The sequence below is a fragment of the Synchiropus splendidus genome, chromosome 1 (genome assembly GCF_027744825.2).
Source record: "Synchiropus splendidus isolate RoL2022-P1 chromosome 1, RoL_Sspl_1.0, whole genome shotgun sequence".
NCBI classification, from domain to species: domain Eukaryota; kingdom Metazoa; phylum Chordata; class Actinopteri; order Syngnathiformes; family Callionymidae; genus Synchiropus; species Synchiropus splendidus.
Genome location: NC_071334.1, coordinates 53,930,470 through 53,949,663, shown reverse-complemented (window position 1 = coordinate 53,949,663; position 19,194 = coordinate 53,930,470). Strand labels below are relative to the sequence as shown.

General features: G+C 45.5%; 1 protein-coding gene across 6 annotated transcripts in view; it reads left to right on the top strand.

The window, feature by feature from the left end:
• Positions 1 to 18,809, top strand: part of znf462 (zinc finger protein 462) — a 36,697-nt gene extending 17,888 nt beyond the window's left edge. For 3 of the 6 annotated variants that reach the window (XM_053855757.1, XM_053855775.1, XM_053855766.1), the window contains exons 2-13: positions 479 to 720; positions 2,486 to 7,632; positions 8,164 to 8,298; positions 10,361 to 10,779; positions 11,796 to 11,914; positions 12,154 to 12,351; positions 13,453 to 13,696; positions 13,789 to 13,928; positions 14,002 to 14,225; positions 15,116 to 15,461; positions 15,698 to 15,821; positions 16,201 to 18,808. In XM_053855757.1, coding sequence (XP_053711732.1) covers positions 519 to 720; positions 2,486 to 7,632; positions 8,164 to 8,298; positions 10,361 to 10,779; positions 11,796 to 11,914; positions 12,154 to 12,351; positions 13,453 to 13,696; positions 13,789 to 13,928; positions 14,002 to 14,225; positions 15,116 to 15,461; positions 15,698 to 15,821; positions 16,201 to 16,360 — 7,458 coding nt within the window. In that variant the 5' untranslated portion in view covers positions 479 to 518 and the 3' untranslated portion in view covers positions 16,361 to 18,808. Of the gene's footprint in view, positions 1 to 478; positions 721 to 2,485; positions 7,633 to 8,163; positions 8,299 to 10,360; positions 10,780 to 11,795; positions 11,915 to 12,153; positions 12,352 to 13,452; positions 13,697 to 13,788; positions 13,929 to 14,001; positions 14,226 to 15,115; positions 15,462 to 15,697; positions 15,822 to 16,200 lie in introns of all 6 variants that reach the window. The other 3 variants (XM_053855793.1, XM_053855784.1, XM_053855802.1) reach the window with 3 other exon arrangements.
• The last annotated feature ends 385 nt before the right edge of the window (positions 18,810 to 19,194 follow it).

Sequence of the window (19,194 nt, the reverse complement as noted above, 5' to 3'; positions counted from 1 at the left end):
GATGAAAGAGCTGTGAAACAACAGCAACCTCATCAGCTCCCGCCGGCCGAGTCCAAACCAGAGTCCAGAGACACAAAGCCTCCGTCTCCCGTCCAGTCTTATCTCAGAGCTGCTGATAGAATCTGATGGAATAGCTTGCTCTAAATACTGAGCCGTGGAGCTACTCTCCAGCTGTTGCTTATCCGGAGGTAATGTCAAATGAAACAAATCGGCTGGTAATCCCTTGACCGTCACTGCATTGTTCTTAGATTCACGCTCCCAAAGTGTTGCCTTCTTATTGTGGTTAACGTCTGGTCAACTTATTTAATACATGACAGCCGTCATAAACACTTGCAATACTTCTTCACCATTAACTTTAAAGCTGCACTTCTGAGTTTCTGAGGTTGCATCATCATTACCCAAATCAATAAAAAGCACCTCAAATTCCATCAATGGCATCTTGAACACCTGCAATTCTGATTTTTTGTTTCATGTGCAGGTCTCCCTGATTTTCCAGGGACCACGCCCCCCGTTGATCGATGGAGGTACTGCAGTGTGACGGCTGTGACTTCCGTGCCGAGTCATATGACGACTTGAAGAGCCACATTCAGGAAGTGCACACTGTTTTCCTGCAGCCCGCGGATGCTGATGAGTCGGAGTCACTGAAGGATGATGAAGAGGATGACGAGGAAGATGAGCTGGGAGATGACGCAGAAGTGACTCCTGATAAAGCTGGAATAAGTATGTCAATCATATTAGCGTTGGGATTGAATTTCAAATGGTTGTTGCTTTATATAAACTGAAAGTTGCATCCTATTTTTGTGGTGAAAAAAATGTATCAAATTATTTGAAGAAAGCTAAATTCCAAAATCACAGAATTAACAAAGACATCACTCTCCAACCTACAAAAAAGACCCAATCACGAGATGAAAAAAATAAAAAGTATGGTAAGAATATAATATAACTTAAAAGTAAATAGGATTAGATTTTCTGATATGTAGTAGTGACACATATATAAAATACTGTGGTTTTTTGTTCCCCAGGAGGTACAAACTGTTTTAAAAACGAAGCTGACTCAGCACAATATGCTGAGCCAAAGCTAATACTCATTTGCAAAACAACAGCTAGTCCTGAATTGTTCAACTCAAGGCCTGCAGGCCACATTAGGCCCATTATATGTTTAAGTAATGTCCTGCGAGTTCATTTCAAAATGTTAAAGCATTACTGCCCCTCACATAGCACGTCCGCAATTTTGTGCAACTGCAGTTGCTTACAAATGTGAAACCTGTTTGGCCCAAATCTTTGGACAAAGTTCTGTCAGTCTCTATGATTTCCTCGTAGTTTAAACCCACAAGACTTTTGTAATCCCAGTGGTGCATGTCTGACAAAAATACCTCATTGCTAATTTTGAAAAGAACACTGCATATTTTGGATCCTTTCATATCATCAATAACATCAGAGTAAGATGTCGGTCCAGTCCTCGTCTACCTAATCATCCCTGCACCCTGAAACATGACTCCCTAGACCTTGTTAGTTATCTGGCACCCAGATGTGAGCCACAGATCCTTCTAGTCCAGCAAGCCAAGTCGACACGTCAGCCTGGTTGTCGCTAAAACCATTCCCCGCACCAGTTTTTGCTGTTTGGCAGGAAGAATATGCATAGAGCACCTCACAACTGTGAACAAGGATGTGCCTCAGGAGTGCAGGATTGACTCCGGAACCTAGTTAAAACTGCAAATATTTCAGAAGAAACGTCATGACTTGTTAAGTGTCTTGCATTGGTAGTTACCTCAGTAAGTTACTCAGCTAACTTGACAACAGGCGCTGCCCAACGCGTTCAAGTCTGTGCGCATAAGTGATCAAACAGATTAAAAGACCAAACAAAAATTGAAACAAAAATCACAATGACACAGTTAACTTTGATGCCAAGGCCAGCATGCCCCAAGTTTGACTCTCATGTTCCTGACTGATTTCATCTCAGCAACACATTGAGGGAAAAAAAGACTCAGAAATTAGTAATAGTTGTATCAATCAGATTTTCACCTTCTGATAATCCATGCTGTTATTTCCCGTTTTAGTCAATACTCATATTAATAATTCCACATCAAACCACATGTGACCGATTTAAATCTCCTGTGCATGTTGTACACTGATTCAGCAAAGAAAATACGCTAAAATTCGACACTTAAAACATTTAGATTTTCTCCCAACACCCAAATGTACATGCTGTAATTCTCAATCTTTTAGACAATTGGGTGTATGCGTATGTTGGACATATGACTGGTGCAGAAGGTCCTGAGTTTGAGTCAAGTGGGCTGTGGACTTAGAACCCTGATAAGACAGACTCACTAGGGTGGGAGGTGGGACGGTTGTGTACATTCATCGTCTGAAGCCTGTTCAGGTAAAAGCACCAGACAATTTAGAGTTCTCAATGTCCATGTTATATTTGAGGAATTATGTTTAATCACTGATATTCACCATCACTTGTTCTTTTTCATGTCTTTAGGTCCTCAACCTGCTGACGGTTCTGTTCAGTCTCCACAGAAGAAAACGGCTGAAACCCAACTGCAGTTTTTCCAATGCAAGTTCTGCGTTCGCTACTTCAGATCCAAGTTGTTATTAAGGAACCATGTGAAAAAGGTTCACGACGCGGGAGAGGACGATTCCAAGGCTCACAATTCCACACCAGCAGCTGAACAGTCCGGCCACTCTGCCGTACTGCAAAACGACCATTCTAAAGTGTTCTCCTGTCAGTACTGTGCATACAAGTCTCCACGGAGGGCAAGGGTCATAAAGCACGAAGCTATGTATCACAGCAAAGTTCCTGCAGAAGGCGCAGAACTCCAGACAGAATACGCTGATGTTGGCGAGGACTCAGAGTCAGCAGCTGGACTCATGAAGGGAACGTTTGCATGCGAGTGGTGTGACTATCAGACGGACCAGAAGGACAGCTGGACTGATCACGTGGTGAAGGAGCACAGCGACAAGGTCAAGATAGTTTCCTGTGTTGAGGACAAAGAAGGAGAGGCGAGTGCGAGCCCGCCCAATCCAGAGTCTCCCTCAAGCCCGCCCAGATCAAAGTCCAGTTTGACTGATGGCAGTGATGAGTCAACAGAAAAAACACCATCTGAGAAAACAAATGTAGGAATCCCACCCTTTCAGTTTGGCCTCCTCAGAGGAGTCACACCCAACAGCACCGGATCCTCCATTTTATCCAAGAGATTTGCTACGTCTGAGGCCTCGAACATGGCACTGGACTCCCACTTGCTGAATGAGGATGACTCAAACAGCAGTCTGGAGGATAATGACGAAGAGGATCTAGGTGATATTGATGATCCCAGCTACACTGGAACGCTGTCAGCAGATGCCAAGGCGCTTTTGTCAGATGATGATAATAAATTACTGGAGACTAAAGGAGTTCCGTTCAGGCGGTTCATGAACCGATTCCAGTGCCCCTTCTGCTCCTTCCTCACCATGCACCGCCGCAGCATCTCCCGTCACATTGAGAACATTCACCTCTCTGGTAAAGCGACGGTTTATAAATGTGACGAATGCCCCTTTATTTGCACCAGCACTTCAAAACTAACCACACACAAGCAAACCCACAGCCCTGTAGACCTAGAGACGTTGGACCTAACCAGTGACAGCCCCGAGCCTCACAGTGACAGTAACTCAGAAACTGTTAATGGGAGTTCCAAAGTCAACGGACGAAAGACCAGCATATCAAACGACTCGCTAAACCCTCATCGCTGCACGCTCTGCAGCTTCTCCACGACCACACTGAAAGGTCTGAGGGTGCACCAGCAGCACAAGCACTCCTACTGTGATGACCTAGATCCCACTGTCTATGAACACCAGCTGAACGAACAGCTGGATGCAGAAACTGACTTGTCTCCTATTTATGTGCAAAAAACTCAGACCTCCATTTTAGGACTTGCTACCAAAAAGTCTATCACGCCAGGGAAAAGAGCCAGGAAGTCCATTAATGACTTGCCTTTGGATTTGTCCTCCGTCAAAAAGCGAACTAGAATCGATGAAATAGCCAGTAACCTCCAGAGCAAGATTAGCCAAAGCCAGCAGGACTTGATCATAAATCTGGACGACGTGGACGATGAAGACGGAGACCATGACATGAGTGTCGATAAAGAAGAGGAAGACGTGAATGGACAAAATCCTGTTTTCGCTTACAATGCACAGCAGCTGCACTCAACAGAATCTATTCACGATATGGGACGGATAGGGAAAAGGAAAAACAACCCAAAATCCAAACCCAGAAGCATCCCTATCACGCTCACCCTGTCTGACGACAGTGAAAACATTTCCGCAGATCTAAGCGACAGTCGAGATGCTATCCCAGAACACAGTGACTATTCGGAGGAAACTGGAATGACCAGGTTCTACTGTAAGCACTGCGATTACCACAACAAGTCAGCACGAAGCGTGAGCACTCATTATCAGAGGATGCATCCCTACATCAAGTTCAGCTTCAAATACATTCTGGACCCAGAAGACCAGAGCGCCGTCTTCCGCTGCTTAGAGTGCTACATCGAATACACCAATTATAATGACCTTCACCAACACTACATGGACCATCACCCGGAAGCTAGCAATGTTCTCAACTTCAACCAGCCGAACTTGGTATACATGTGCCGTTTCTGTTCATACAAGAGCCCCAACGTCAGAAGCCTGATGCCCCACTACCAAAGAATGCATCCCACCGTCAAAATCAACAACGCCATGATCTTCTCCAGCTACGTGGTGGAACAGTCCCACAAATCCGGGGAATCCCAAACGCTTAGAGAAATTTTGAACTCTGGTCCCAAAAGTTTTAACGCTGCATCAACCCCAAGATCGACTTCAAGTCCAGTTACCAAGCCTGTTGCCAAGAGTCCAGATGCAAACGCTGAGCCAGACCCTTTCAAGGATGCGATTGGTGGAAATGTCGTCGTCTATGATTGCGATGTTTGTTCATTCACCAGCCCCAACATGCACTCAGTGTTGGTCCACTACCAGAAGAAGCACCCCGAACAGAAGGCGTCATATTTTCGTATCCAGAAAGCAATGAAGGTTGTTTCAGTTGATCAGACTTCATCAGCTGCCAACACTTCTTTCAACCTCAGCATGTCTTCAACCCCGAAACAATCGAATGCTGCTGTTTATGCGTCTGACGAAGAAATGTACTACTGTAAACACTGTGTATATAGCAACAAGTCAGTTGTGGGAGTGCTGGTCCACTATCAAAAGAGGCATCCTGAAGTGAAGGTGACTGCCAAATATATCAAGCATGGCGCTCCGACCCCAGGTCTGATGAAATTAATGGATGATTTGCAAATTGCCGCCCCGAAACAGTTTTTGACACAATTCCAAAACAATGGCCATGATGGGAACTTGAGTCCCAAACCAGGAGGTGGGGAAGACGAGCTGTTCTTTTGCCAGCACTGTGATTATGGAAACCGAACTGTTAAAGGGGTCCTCATTCATTACCAGAAGAAGCACCGGGAGACGAAAGCTAACGCTGATCTTGTCCGTCGCCACACTGCCGTTGTCAGGAGTCAACGTGAACGTGCGCAAATGGTCCAGTCAGGCGGGGTTTCGACAGCGACAGTCCCAGCTCCCCAGGACACGGAAAATGCAGCACCCCTTCGGTCCCTCAAGTGCAGACACTGTACCTACACCTCTCCCTATGTCTACGCCCTGAAGAAACATCTAAAGAAGGAGCACCCGACTGTGAAGGCGACAGCAATGAACATTTTACACTGGGCTTATCAAGATGGCATTCTGGAAGCTGGCTACCACTGCGAGTGGTGCATTTACTCCCACGCTGATCCCCAAGGCCTGCTGCTGCATTACCAAAGACGCCATCCAGAGCATAACGTGGATTATGCATACATGGCCAGCAAGTTGTGGGCTGGACCTGAAACCAATCATCAGGGAGGCAACGGCGAAACGAGACACTACAAATGCAAAGACTGTGCCTTTGAGGCCTGTTCTATATGGGACATCACCAGTCACTACCAGGCAGTCCACCCCTGGGTAATTAAAGAAGACGAATCTGTGCTTTTGAGTATCATCAAGGGACAAGGCTCGCCAGAGAAGGCCCAGCAGCAGGTTGCCAAAGAACATGCCTCCTTTAAGGTCGAGTTGGTGGAAGACGACAGTCCTCTGATCATCGCCACCACACCTCAAGAAAGCAACCCCCCTCCGTCCCACCCACGTCTTTCCATCTCACACAATCCTTATCAGTGTACTGTGTGTTTGTCAGAGTACAACAGTCTTCATGGCCTCCTCACCCACTATGGAAAGAAACATCCGGGCATGAAAGTCAAAGCTGCTGATTTTGCACAGGAGGCAGACATCAATCCCAGCTCTGTGTACAAGTGTCGCCACTGTCCATACGTGAACTCACGCATCCATGGGGTCTTAACACACTACCAAAAAAGACACCCCTTGGTGAAGGTGACCGCAGAGGACTTTGCCAATGATATCGAGCAAATCACTGATCTCAATGACGGGGATGACAAAAGCAAAACACAAAGGCAGGGCTATGGTGCATACCGCTGCAAAATGTGCCCCTACACACATGGCACTTTGGAGAAACTCAAAATTCATTACGAGAAATATCACAATCAGTCTGCCACCGAAATGTTTTCTCACTCTCTGACAAATGTCTCGTATAGTCAAGAAGCTGAGCCAATAGCCGAATGCAGTGCCAGTAATATATCAAGCACAGCAAAGGTCCAGGACGTCAGCGAGCTGGACTTTGCCATCTCCCAGTTACCCATCAGTAAGACAGAGAAACACGCTGTATTCAGGTGTCAGCTCTGCAAGTACTTCTGCTCCACGAGGAAAGGCATCGCTCGCCACTACAGAATCAAGCACAACAATGTCCGTGCGCAGCCAGAGGGCAAAAACAATGTCTTCAAATGTGCTCTCTGTTCATACACCAACCCCATTCGCAAAGGCCTGGCAGCCCACTACCAGAAGCGCCATGATATTGATGCCTATTACACTCACTGTCTGGCTGCTTCCAAGACCACCGGAGAGAAACCAAACAAGATAATTGCACCACTCCCACCAGCACCCGATAACTCAGAGATGACCGAGGAAATACGTTTGGCTCTGGAAACAAAAAAGTGCTCTCTCTGCTCCTTCCAGGCCTTGAGCAGAAAGAGCATTGTGTCTCACTTCATCAAACGCCACCCGGGTGTCTTCCCGAAGAAGCAGCCTGGCAGCAAGCTGGGTCGCTATTTTACCATTATCTATGCCAAAGAAGATGAGAAAGTTGAAACCTCGCAAGAGAACGACACGATGGAGGTCTCTTTCGAGCAAGAGCAGGACGAAGACGATGAGCGACTCCCGTTCAAGTGTCTCAAATGCTTCAGGTTGTCATTCAGCACGGGCGAGCTGCTCTCTATGCACTACAACGACTACCACAGCAACGACTTGAAGAGAGACTTCGAGGTGTCGCCAGTGCCCGGGAACGAGGACTCCGAGTTGTATCAGTGTTTCCATTGTCAACTGAAGTTTCTGACGCTTTCAGTCCTGGCTGCGCATCTGCTCAGCCACAACGAGGAATTTGAGAAGTGGGCGACCAAGCAGGAACAGAGAATGAAGCAGAAAACTGCAGATCTGCCAGTGGCCAAACCTCTGAAGGTGAGTGACGGCACGCGTCAGAGAACTACACTCCATCCTTCCTTCATGAGAGGATCCGCTCTGAGATTCTTTTAGCGAGATCATTTGTCAGTTGTCGCAAACTGAGAAACGACGGTTGCAATGATAAATGTGCAGATGGAGCTGTCAGAGTAAGAAATAACACAAATGAATCACGATAATAGCACTGTCAGTGTTGTATAATGTCTGCACAATTTATATATACAATTTCTCAAACTAGATAAAGATCGAAATACATTCATTAAAAAGTGCATGTTGTGTTTCATATAAATCTATTCCTCCTGAATGATATCTTCATCAGAGCGAACAGTAAGACTCCTTACGCTACCAACACGTGTTTTCAGTTTTCACAAAAACACTATTATGAATTAATAAGTGGAATTTGCACACAGTCACATCTTATGTTGGGAGAATTCAAAGTCCTGGAAATGTCTAACACGGAGACAAACTCTCAAAATAAGAAGTAGTATGGTTGTTCGACAACAATACGTCAAATTGTTTTCTTATCAACAGGAAGCACCTTCGAGCAAAATCCCAGTAGGTTATCGGTGTAACTTCTGTGTGGAGGTGCATTCCACCCTCAGGGCCATCTGTAATCACCTTCGGAAGCATGTCCAGCACGGAGAAGCCAAAGAGGGACATGTCAAGGTAATCATTGTGGGATTGCTTCTATAAACGGTTGCTGGTCTTGGCTGTACACCAGTGTGTTCCATGTCTGATCTCCAACTGACTTCTTACATTAGTTTATGTCATAGCACATCATAATCAGGGTTATGACCCACTTTTGCATGAAAACCTCTGTCTCCTCATGTTTTGCACTACCGCTACCACGTCGCGTCTCCAAGTTCTCCTCCTGACACCACCCTGGTTGTTCTCCCAGGCTGCTGCACTCGACCTGAGCGATCCCAGCCCATGATCCGAGTCAGCACTTTGTTCACGTTGGCCTTACGCAGCAGCACTCTGGGTATTAAAATGCAGATGACACATTTTGAATGATAATACCTAATGATCAACACTGGCTCTTTTACAGAGCTATCAAGTCAGTCGAAGTCGCTGTTTCTGCATTATGGCATTGCTAGCACGTTAGCTGTTCCAGCAGTTCGATAATGCTATTGCTCTGGCTACTTCCTTGTTTGCTGCTCATGCAAGCTAGTAGCATTAGCACCACCTGATTTTTGTTTTGTTTCAGGTAAAAGTTTCAGTCGAGCATATTGACTCATAAAAAGAACAGTACCTCCAAGTCTGGGTCTGTAGTACTGCTGGGGAAACAGACCCTTCTGAATATAGAGAGATTCTGCTGAGGAGGAAGACGGAAGATGACCGGCCCTCTGCCTGCTTTGTGCTGTCTCCGTTGTACAGATCCTTCTTGTAGTTGTGAATGACCCGTTCTTGTTAATTCCAGTGATGCGTACAATGTATTTTCATTTCTTAAATGACAACTTCATGGCTGCATTAGCTCAGTTGAGTAATGTAATCTGTCTTAGGATGGAATCCGACTTGTGATGTAAGTTGAACTCTTCGGTACGTGGTCAACCAGTTTAATAGATATGGTAAACGTTAGTATTGTGATGAAGATGCTCAGTGCTTTGTCCATCTACCCATCTCACTTCCTCATCTCTTTCCCTGGACTTATTTTCTGTTTTGTTTATTAGTGGTGAGACCTTCTGGTTTGACATTCTACCTGCCCCCCAGTGAGATGGAGGGCAGTGAAGGGCGGAGCCATAGAGCCATAACTTTTAGGGTCGCGGTGGGTCACCACTCAGACATTAGTATTCCACTGAGGCGCTCGAAGACTGGAGCGGGTTTAAGGATCCGAGCAGAGGCCTCCTCTGTCCTCCAGACACTCTGAGCTGCATTCCATTTAAAGTAAAATACTGAAAAGCCAAGGAAAAGAACACTGTACTTTCTTCTCACAATATTCCAGTTTTTGTTTCAATACAGACCTCTTGTTTTTGACCTTCTGGCTCTTCTTCTTGCGACGTGGCTGGGTTTGATCATTATGATTTGCATCTATTTGTATGAGCATTTGAGTGGCAGCAGACGTTGTGTCTAACAGTGTGCGCGCTAGTGAACTTGTAATGCTCTCAAGCTGTGTCAAGCAGAGTCTGAAATTGCAAGTGTACGCCCATCTAAAATACGATTTGTACTTCCACACTGCAACTATCGCAATGAATCCTATTTGGATGAAGGTTGGTGGAGTGGTTGGACTCGGGGAACAAGGTTGCCGTGTGAATGCGACACCTTATTTATGGCGGCATGAAGTGCAGGGTCAGGTCCTTCCATGGGAGCTATGAGTGCTCTGAAGGATATAAAAGAGTCACGGTGATGGTCAGTCTTTCTGTGCTGACGGAAATCGCCTCTGGAGGCATGAGAATACAGTCTTCCTTTGACTCAGAAGATAAGAAAACAGGATCAAATGAATAATAATGAGCTAATATTTAATCATGTTGCAATCCAGTGCTTTCAATATGTAACTTTTTTTTTTTAAATGAGAAACAAGAAGGGAGGATCAGAGCGTGCAGACGGAGAAAGGATGAACTTTGATGATCGACTTTTTATATAAATTCAAAATCGTCCCACTGACTTGTTAATCAGATGACGCCACATGAGTTTGTTAACATTATTAGACAACAGCAGGTCCCAAGCACTTCAAAATCAGCCCCCTATCCTTTTCAACTACTAAACAGAGTGTTGTGTTCTTGTGTTGCAGCAGGAAGTCAGCGATATCCCTCTGACTTTAGCTTCAGATGCCCTGACGAACGGAGACTTGGACAGGGATGAGGCAGCTGACAGCGACAGCCTGGAGGATGCTGGGTCTGCAGAGGTGGGCTCCCCCATCATCACCAGCATTAGCGGAGGAGTCGACATGGACCCGGAAACCTCGGAGAAGCCCGCAGTCGAAGGGCGGGCGGCTGCACTGGTGGCTGCTGCCCGGGCTGTGGCGTCGGGGTCCCCGCTGAAGCAGCGGTTATCTGCGGGGGGTCACCCGTGTGGCCAGTGTGACAGAGTCTTCATGTCCATGCAGGGACTGAGGTCCCACGAGAGGAGCCACTCTGCTATGGCACTGTTCAGCAAAGAGGACAAGTACAGCTGCCAGTTCTGCCAGTTCGTCTCGCCCTTCAGACACAAGTAAGAACACCAGAACCCACTGAAGACCCATTATGCACTGCAACAGTTGAGATTTCACAAGAGCCGTGCAAATCCTGTTTATACTTACTTATTTTCTACACTGATACTAATATTTTACCTTAGATTTGTCCATTGTATTATAAATGACTCTGGCTTTTTGGTCCTCAGGTTTTGTTAGAAGTGCTAATACCTACAATTTAAGCTATATTAGCGCTTATTTATGGTAGTACTATTCAGCACACCCTGTCATTAAAGAGACTCATTTCCAAATTCAGGCTTGTCTCAAAGTTCACGTGAATATCCTAAGTGTTCATTCAGTTGTGTTAATGAGGTGACTCAACCTTCTCGTTGGTACTACTTTCTCCATCTTCCTCCAATGAAACATCCGTTACTTCTCCCCCCAGTTCTTCAATCTTCCATCTCCTCCTCTGAGAGCAAGGCAAATATTACAGTCGACTTTTTGGGGGGGAAGTTTGATTTGTTTTATCCAACTCAAGAGACGCAGAGCGGGAGTCCTCATCTCCTCTGAGCTCCCAGGTGTAATCCCCAAGTGCGCTTTGAGCCCTGACCCAGAAAGAAGCTGCATTCCCGTGCCACCCCCACCCCCACTCGCCCCGCCTCCGTCCTTCCCCTGGAGGCTGGCATTAAAAACACAGCCACCGTCCCCACTGGCACTCAGACACTCTCTCCCACCAGGGGATTGTGGGTAGATGAGTTCCTCCCTGCGGCTCCTTGTTCTGTAGTCATTGGAAATAGAAGGCTTGTTGTGTGTGAGGTAAACAAGAGAGTGCAGATGCTTCTCTCCTCCTCCACAGCCTTCAGTACAGTTATCGAACTCAAACTGGGCGTCTAAACAATAATATGTAACAATGTGTGTAATAATGTGTAACAATAATGTGTGTCATATGTGCAGACAGACGAGTGTGCGATGCGTGACAGGCTCAGCATCTGTGACTGACTGTCACTATTCCTGCTACAAAACACTGAAGTCACATGAATCGTGTCCTTCTTTGCAGTCTGGACAGACACCTTCAGTCCCACCATGGACATCACAAGCCCTTCAAGTGCAAGTTTTGCCCCTTTAAATCATCATATTTGAGCCGCCTGAAGAGCCACATGCACAAAGCACACACAGGTAACAATATTCACATTTTTCTGTTTAAGACTGAATAATGAGTGAACAAGGAATGAAGTCCTGACGTGACTAATAATGTTTTAGAGGTGAGGCGACAATCGTTCCCCCAGCTTGACCTTGACAGGACATTTTATTAATTATTATTATTTATTCATAAGTGGCAAGTCACAGTAAAAAGTAAAAAGGTCATCATGTCACAGTTAAAATGATCTCTTAATTATCTATCTTCTCTCCTTCAGGTGAGCAACACGCCTACAAGTGCTTGTCCTGCGCCTTCTCCTCGGCGACCATCAGCCAGCTGAAGGAGCACTCGCTGCAGGACCATGGGGAGGAGCTGACCCTGCCCAAACTCCGGGCCGCTACTCAGGCTGCTCACGCCAACCTCAGACCGTCCAAGCTGAACATCAATGCTGAGCAAACCCCTCTGTCGTCAGACGGTACGTGAAGAGTTGCACTTCACGTGTCAGCTAACGTCCGGTGTGGCGTTCCAATTTAGATCAGCACCTTGTCAACCACCTTGGTCTTCACCTGGCTTTTTTCTTCTTCCTTACCTTCCCCTAACTCATTTTCTCCTCCTCTGTCTGACTCTCTTCTTTTTTCATTGTCTTTTTCTTCCTTTTTTCTTATCCTCTTGCTGTATGTTTCTTCTAGTTTTTGGTTTATTTCCCCTTCTTTCTTAGAATACTGTATGACAATATAAGAATGTAAGATTTACACACTTTTTTTACATGTTTTTTACTATATGTTTAAAACCCAAAATGTATCAAGTAGCGACACAAAAGAAGGAATGATTGTAAGGAGTAATAACAATAAAGAGCAGGATGGTAATCATGACGCCTCAGTGCTGGATGAGTCTCTTCTGACTCCTATCACTGCGTTTGATTTATTGATGAGTCAGCGACTGAAAGTGGGGCGACGAGATGAATCCACAGTATCGAGGCTTCTGTTCTCTCAGCGAAGATCTCTTGACTTGAGTTAAAAATGACAAGAATTAATAATATTTTTTTACGATTGTTAAAGTTTCAGAACTACTTCTTCTTCATTTCTTATAACCTTCGAACCGTTTTCCTCACTCTTGACTTTCTGCTACTGGTGAAGGTTTGTTTTTGCCTCTGTAAAATGTAAATTTCCTCATTATCTCTTGACAAAATGAGGTGAATGAATTCATTTAGATAACTAAGCAAACGGACAAATTTCTTTCTCTTGTCATCTACTGAACGCCTGACAGAAAAAGAGCTGAGCCAAAGGGCACCTCTGAGTTATTGCAAATTGTGATGATTAACATGAAGAAGTGTCTTCAACTCATAGCCCACTAGATGTCGCTGTTTCTATCAAAATCCAAGTAGCTATAGACAGTGTTGGACAAACAACACCTCCTGTTGGCAACTGATGGAATTACTGCTCACTTGTTGGTAGAGAGAAATCTGCCTGTTATTGAGACTTGCTGTGTAGTCGTGTTGACAGAAATCAGTTTTTGTGGTCTGGAAGGAAACGTCCCTCATTATAATGACTCATGGTTTCCTCTGCTGCTCCCTCAGATCCTTCCTACCTGGAGTCAGCCGACGTAGCTGAGCAGCTCTCCCACTACCAGCAGGCATCCCTCGGCCTCGTCTCCCCCGCCGCGGGCTCCACCACCGACCACCGGCCGGAGGGGTTCCTGACGTGTCAGTTCTGCGAGTTCAGCTCCGGCTACATGCAAAGCCTTCGTCGCCACTACCGCGACCGGCATGGAGGAAAGAAGCTGTTCAAGTGCAAAGTGTGCTCCTTCTTCACGTGCTGCAGGTGAGAGGCCCGTGATGTCATCGGTGTTACTCGACGGTCAGAACACTGAACATGACGTGGAACAGTTACACTGCATCAATGTGCTGCCGCAGGAACACGTTCACAGCTCATGTCAAGGCCGGTCACAAGAACGAGGCCACGGAGGAGCCGGCCCAGGACCTACGCTGCCCACTCTGCCTCTATCACACCAAACAAAAGAGCAACATGGTGGACCACATCATCCTCCACAGAGGTGCCCATATGACTCGGCTACGTCAGCGGTCTGCGCTCCAGCTGCCCCTCACCTCTGTCTCTCTCTCCTGCAGAGAAGCGCGTGGTGCCGCTGGAGGTGAGCCGCTCCAAACTCTCCCGCCACCTGCAGGGGATGGTGTTCCGCTGCCACAAGTGCACCTTCACCTGCTCGTCCGACCAGGCGCTACAGCTCCACCTGCAGAAACACACCGAGGTCAAACCCTACCAGTGCCAGCTCTGCTACTTCGACAGCAGCCACCGCAGCCAGCTGGAGGAGCATCTCCGTGTGGAGCACAAGGTGGGGGACACGGAGACAGACTCTGAGGCGCCGAGGTTGACGGTTTCAAGCCCAGATGAGTTATTGTTGTGAGCGTCCCTAAAGCTTGTGATAAATGGGTCTCGAAAGTAACAGGAAGAAACTATGGTGTAATGGTATTCTTTTATTCTGTCCAAGGATAGACAACAATTATTTTGCATTTCCCAGTGTTTTGCTGCAATAACTCATCAAAAATAACAAGTGTAACACAAAGTTAATGCTACTTGTTTCAAAGTAGAACTTCAGTATCAAAATCAAATAACAATAATAGTAATGATTTTAAATGCTGAAACAGTGATAACAGGAAATAATACAGAAAAAAGTAATATATACAGTTAAAATACCTTTTAAAAAATACTGTAATATGAAATCATTTTAGGTAGTAACATTTTAGTCGTAATTCAGAACTTATAGAACAAAAGATAATTATGAAAATTGATACCCCAAATTACACATAATAAAACTAATATAATTAATATACTATTTCTAGAATTACTATTATATATATTATATATTATATTATTGATAATAATAATAAGAATATACTTTTACATAATAATAAATTAGTAATAAATGATTTTGGTTCATTAATAAATAATAAACAACTGAAAAAAATCACAAAAGTCCTCATTATTGTAGCGTAAACAAAACAAAAAAAATGTGAATAATATTCAATAAAATGGCAAAATAAAATTCAGATGAGTCATTTTTTTCACAGATAAAATAATAAAATAAGGACATTACGAAACATCTTGTGACCATATTGACTCATGATTCAGTCTGCTGAGGACCATCTTGGACACAACAGTGGTCATGATGTTCTGCACATGGTGCATGAAGTGTCTTGTTTTCACCTTGTTTTCTGGCTTCAGGTGATCCGGAACTTTGAGCTGATGGGCCGAGTGGACCTGGATCTGCTGGAGATGAAGGACAGCAGCTCAGAGGGAGAGGAGGAACAGGAGGAACAGAACGGGGAAAAAGAGGCGGAAGAGGACATGGTGGAGCTGGTAGAGGACAGAGACATCGCTCCTGTAGATGAAGAGGAGGACGATGTGCAGGAAGATGAAGATGAAGATGATGAAGGACTGGAAATCCTAGAGGACACAGCTGAAGACGTTGGAGACGATGATGTGCAAGAGGAGAACCAGAGAGCCGCGGAAGGAGACAAGCAGGAGGAAGAGGAGTCGATGAAGGACGGGGACAAGTCGGCTGCACAAGGTGAAAAGAGATGACTGCTTTACAGCTGGAGCTCTCTTCTTAGTGGAGTTGATGACGTGAGGTTCACAGAGGTCAACGTACAAAACATTACTTCCTTGAGTAATGAAGTGCGTATCTACGTGTCAAATTGGTTGAGAAATCACGAGTCCGTTTTGAAAACCTTGCGAGTAACTATTGGAAACTAGGGAGCTGCGGGCCGTCCTCCACACTCACTGTGACTCTGGTCTCCCCCGCAGCTGCCCCCATGTCCCCGCCCAGCAGCAGCACCTCCACACCAGAGAAGCGCCTGCCCTGCGAGTTCTGTGGTCGCTGCTTCACCAACAGCGCTGAGTGGGAACGCCACGTCCTCCGACACGGAATGTTAGTGTCTCATTCCTTCTTGTTCCAAACATCTGTTTGATCAGTGGAGGCCAGAGCAAGGCCCCATGATGCTGGTGCTAGGTTTAATATCCGATAAAGGGCGCTGTCTCTTCTACAAATGGCCCTTTTTTTACATGAATACACTGCTTCACTAGTTTCATCCACTCATGACCACCAATACCAATGTCATTGCATGGAGTCCTCCAGGCACTCCGGTTTCCTCCCGCAGTCCAAAAACATACAAATGTCCTGGTCCAGCTCTGCGCACAGTGGAGGAGACCTCAGTGTTTGTGGGCGGATCACGTCACTTATGTGTAACTCTGATGTGTAGCTAGTGCCTCATCTTTCCACACAACTGAAACAGTTTTGTTGGGTGCAGGGTGGTGAACCACCGGCAGACGGACTGCAGCTCCTCCTCGGCTCCAGATCCCCCCACCTCCTCCATGAGTTCAGCATCAGACCTTCGCAGCAATGAGGAAGTGACGATTGTCGGGGACAAACAAACGCTGGACACCAAACTGCACCAACAGCTCGGCTGAACCTGGCCCAGAACCACCCGGAACCTGTAGGTTCTGGCGCTGGGTTGGGCACGTGAAACATTTGAACCTAAAAAAAGTGACCTCCTATTTTATTTTGGTGTTACTTATTTAAGTATTTGCTGCGTCAACACAGCGGCGGCTCCAGACCCGGGCAGCCTCCTCAGACTGGTGTTTAATATATTGGTACCCAATAGTGAACAGAACCTTTACATGTCTGCTGACCTTCTGGTCAATCCTGCGAGTTTTTGTTTGAATCTCCAACAAAATTGAAGCATTTTAACTCTTTCCAGCACCTTTAAAAAAAAAGTCACAAAAGCATTCGACCAGCAGGGAGCGCTGTAGAGCAGAGTCTAGTGTGTGGACGTAGCACCTGATCGAGCAAACCCGCGTTTTTATCTGTAGAGGTATTTATCTTTCCCCAAACGTTTGTAGCAAATTGCTATTTAGGTTCCTGAATATTATACTGCGTATAAGCCCCGAAGATTCGATTGTTTGTGAAGTCACTCCCGGGGGATTGAGGGTAACTGTGTGATGGACGTTTGTGTGTGTTGTTTCAAGAGACGGATGACACTTGTCTTCTCACTCCTCTTTTCTACCTGCAATAAGCTTCCATGAAAACCACTTCCTGATTCCACAAGAGCTGGGGAGGTGAAGTGAATTTGTCATCTCTGTTTTGTGATACACATCTGTTCTGACCGAGGTTTGACTTGGTCATCGGTGGCCCACAGACTGTTAAGACACTACTGATCCACCATTTACCATCGCTGGATCTTTGGAGACCAAAGTTCACAGTGGTATCTCACAAACAGAAAACTCTTTATTTATTAAGCAGTTTCACTCATTCGCCCCCATGTGTTTTAAAAAGGTAAAACGTTTTTGAAAGCAATCGAATCCAAATATTGTTAAAAAAAAGCATATTCAAAATGTGTCCGTTATGCAAATGAAGATGATTTATTTTGTTTTTCTGTTCGAGTCTTTGAAGACGAGTGTCATCTGAGAGTTTGTTTCATTTTCGTCATCAAGCGTGACCCCCCTCCCCCTCCCCTGATGCTAGCCACGCCCCCTGAAGCTAACCACGCCCCCTCCCCGTCCTCCCGGGACTGTTGTCATATTCCGTGCTTGTTTATCGGCGGCCCTGTCGAAATAAAAGGCGGAGATTGTACGGAAGCTGCTGCTCGAAGCCCAAAAGCCTTACGAGGAGAAATTTGATGTCAAATTCCAATAAAAATGTGGAGACAGGCTTGTGAGGCCGCGCGTGTGACCCAGCAAGGCGTCCTGGATCCGTTTGTACAGAACTTCTCGTCAAGTGTGTGAACTGTGGTGTTTCAGAAGGACGTTTTAGGTGTTTTATAAAAGTAGAAACCAGAAACTTCTTTTTTTTTTTTTTGCTGAGGAAAGTTATAAGGTGCTGTGAAATGGGTCGAGAATTTGTTTTGAAATATTTGGTCAAGAATCTGCTCACGTTATTATCGTTTTTGATCTCTGTTCCAAAATTACCTGGTTAGTGAACGCACCATGGTTCCACAGTTCACCTTTGTTGGTCAACAAAATGAGGGCAGTGAACGCACCAACAAACAGACATTCGAGGTCACTTTTTTTGTTATGTTAAAATGAAAAGTAGGAAAATGGGCATCTTATTTTTGAGTAACTCCACACAAAAACTGTGTAAATAAAGCTGACGGTGCGTTCACATGCTCCTCTGTTGGCTCTTGTGTGGTGCTTAATATAAAACTCAAGCGAAGTCAGATTTACATTTTAAGAATTCACCTTTGTTTTATCATTTCATTTGTTTGCACTTTTTAAACAAATGACCCTTCAGTTTCTGGAACAAACGTGGAGAAACACATTTTCTCCACTGAGAGTTGTGAGAAGCGCCGCACTGAGGTGCACTCCTCGGCCGCTCGGGGTCATCCATGTCTAAAGGCGTCTCGCTGGGGTCGTGCGAGGTGAGAGCTCACGTTTCTCTTCTTTTCTTTCGGGAATGTAGCAGCTGCTGGTCTATAGCGAACCCTGGAGACGTGGAGTTGGTGCTAACTGGAGCCTGATGTTAGTTGAAGTCGTTGTAGTTACTTCTTTTGTATTTAAACCCAGAACCAGCCCGGGACGGGTGTTTAAGCTGTTTATCCCCCTGTGGTCTTGTACCCGCTCATGAATCCTTCACTGTGTTCAGACTTTAGACTATAATGTTCCCGTTCGACCCGGAGCCGTGTCCCGCTGACAAACACTGGATCTGTGTAAATACGTTGTGGTCCCGGGACCGACGTGGTCCTGCTCACTCTCTTGCCTTCTACTCTTCCCGTTGAAACCCGACACCCGACGGTGGGTCGTGATGTTGCCTAGGATGATTGTTTACAATTTTATTCCATGTACCTGGATATTCTGTACATATTGTAATTCACTGTCTTTTTTAACTTGATAATAAAGTTATCAGATAACTGTTGACCGTTGTGTCCAGGTCGTTGTCTCTGGTCCAGATGAAGTTCAACAAGCTCCTGTCCACACAGGTGCCACACTTCACTTCATCCAAATATATTTCTATGAGCATTTCAAGAATGTTGCCTGTAAAAGTATCTACGTCAAGCCCAGGAGCCTCAGGAGCTTTTAACACAAACGTTGACCTTGAAGTTCGAACTTACACTCAATGTCCTGACCACGGTTGCAGATGGCCGACATTGAAATGACATCAGCAATATATTTATGACTCGCGTGTGAATTACAAAATACATGAAGTAGTAGATGTGTTCATATTTACACGTCAAATCAGCACCTATAAGCAATTCTCTGATGAAAAATAATACATGAAATGTGTACTCTGAGTCAACAACAAGTTCAAC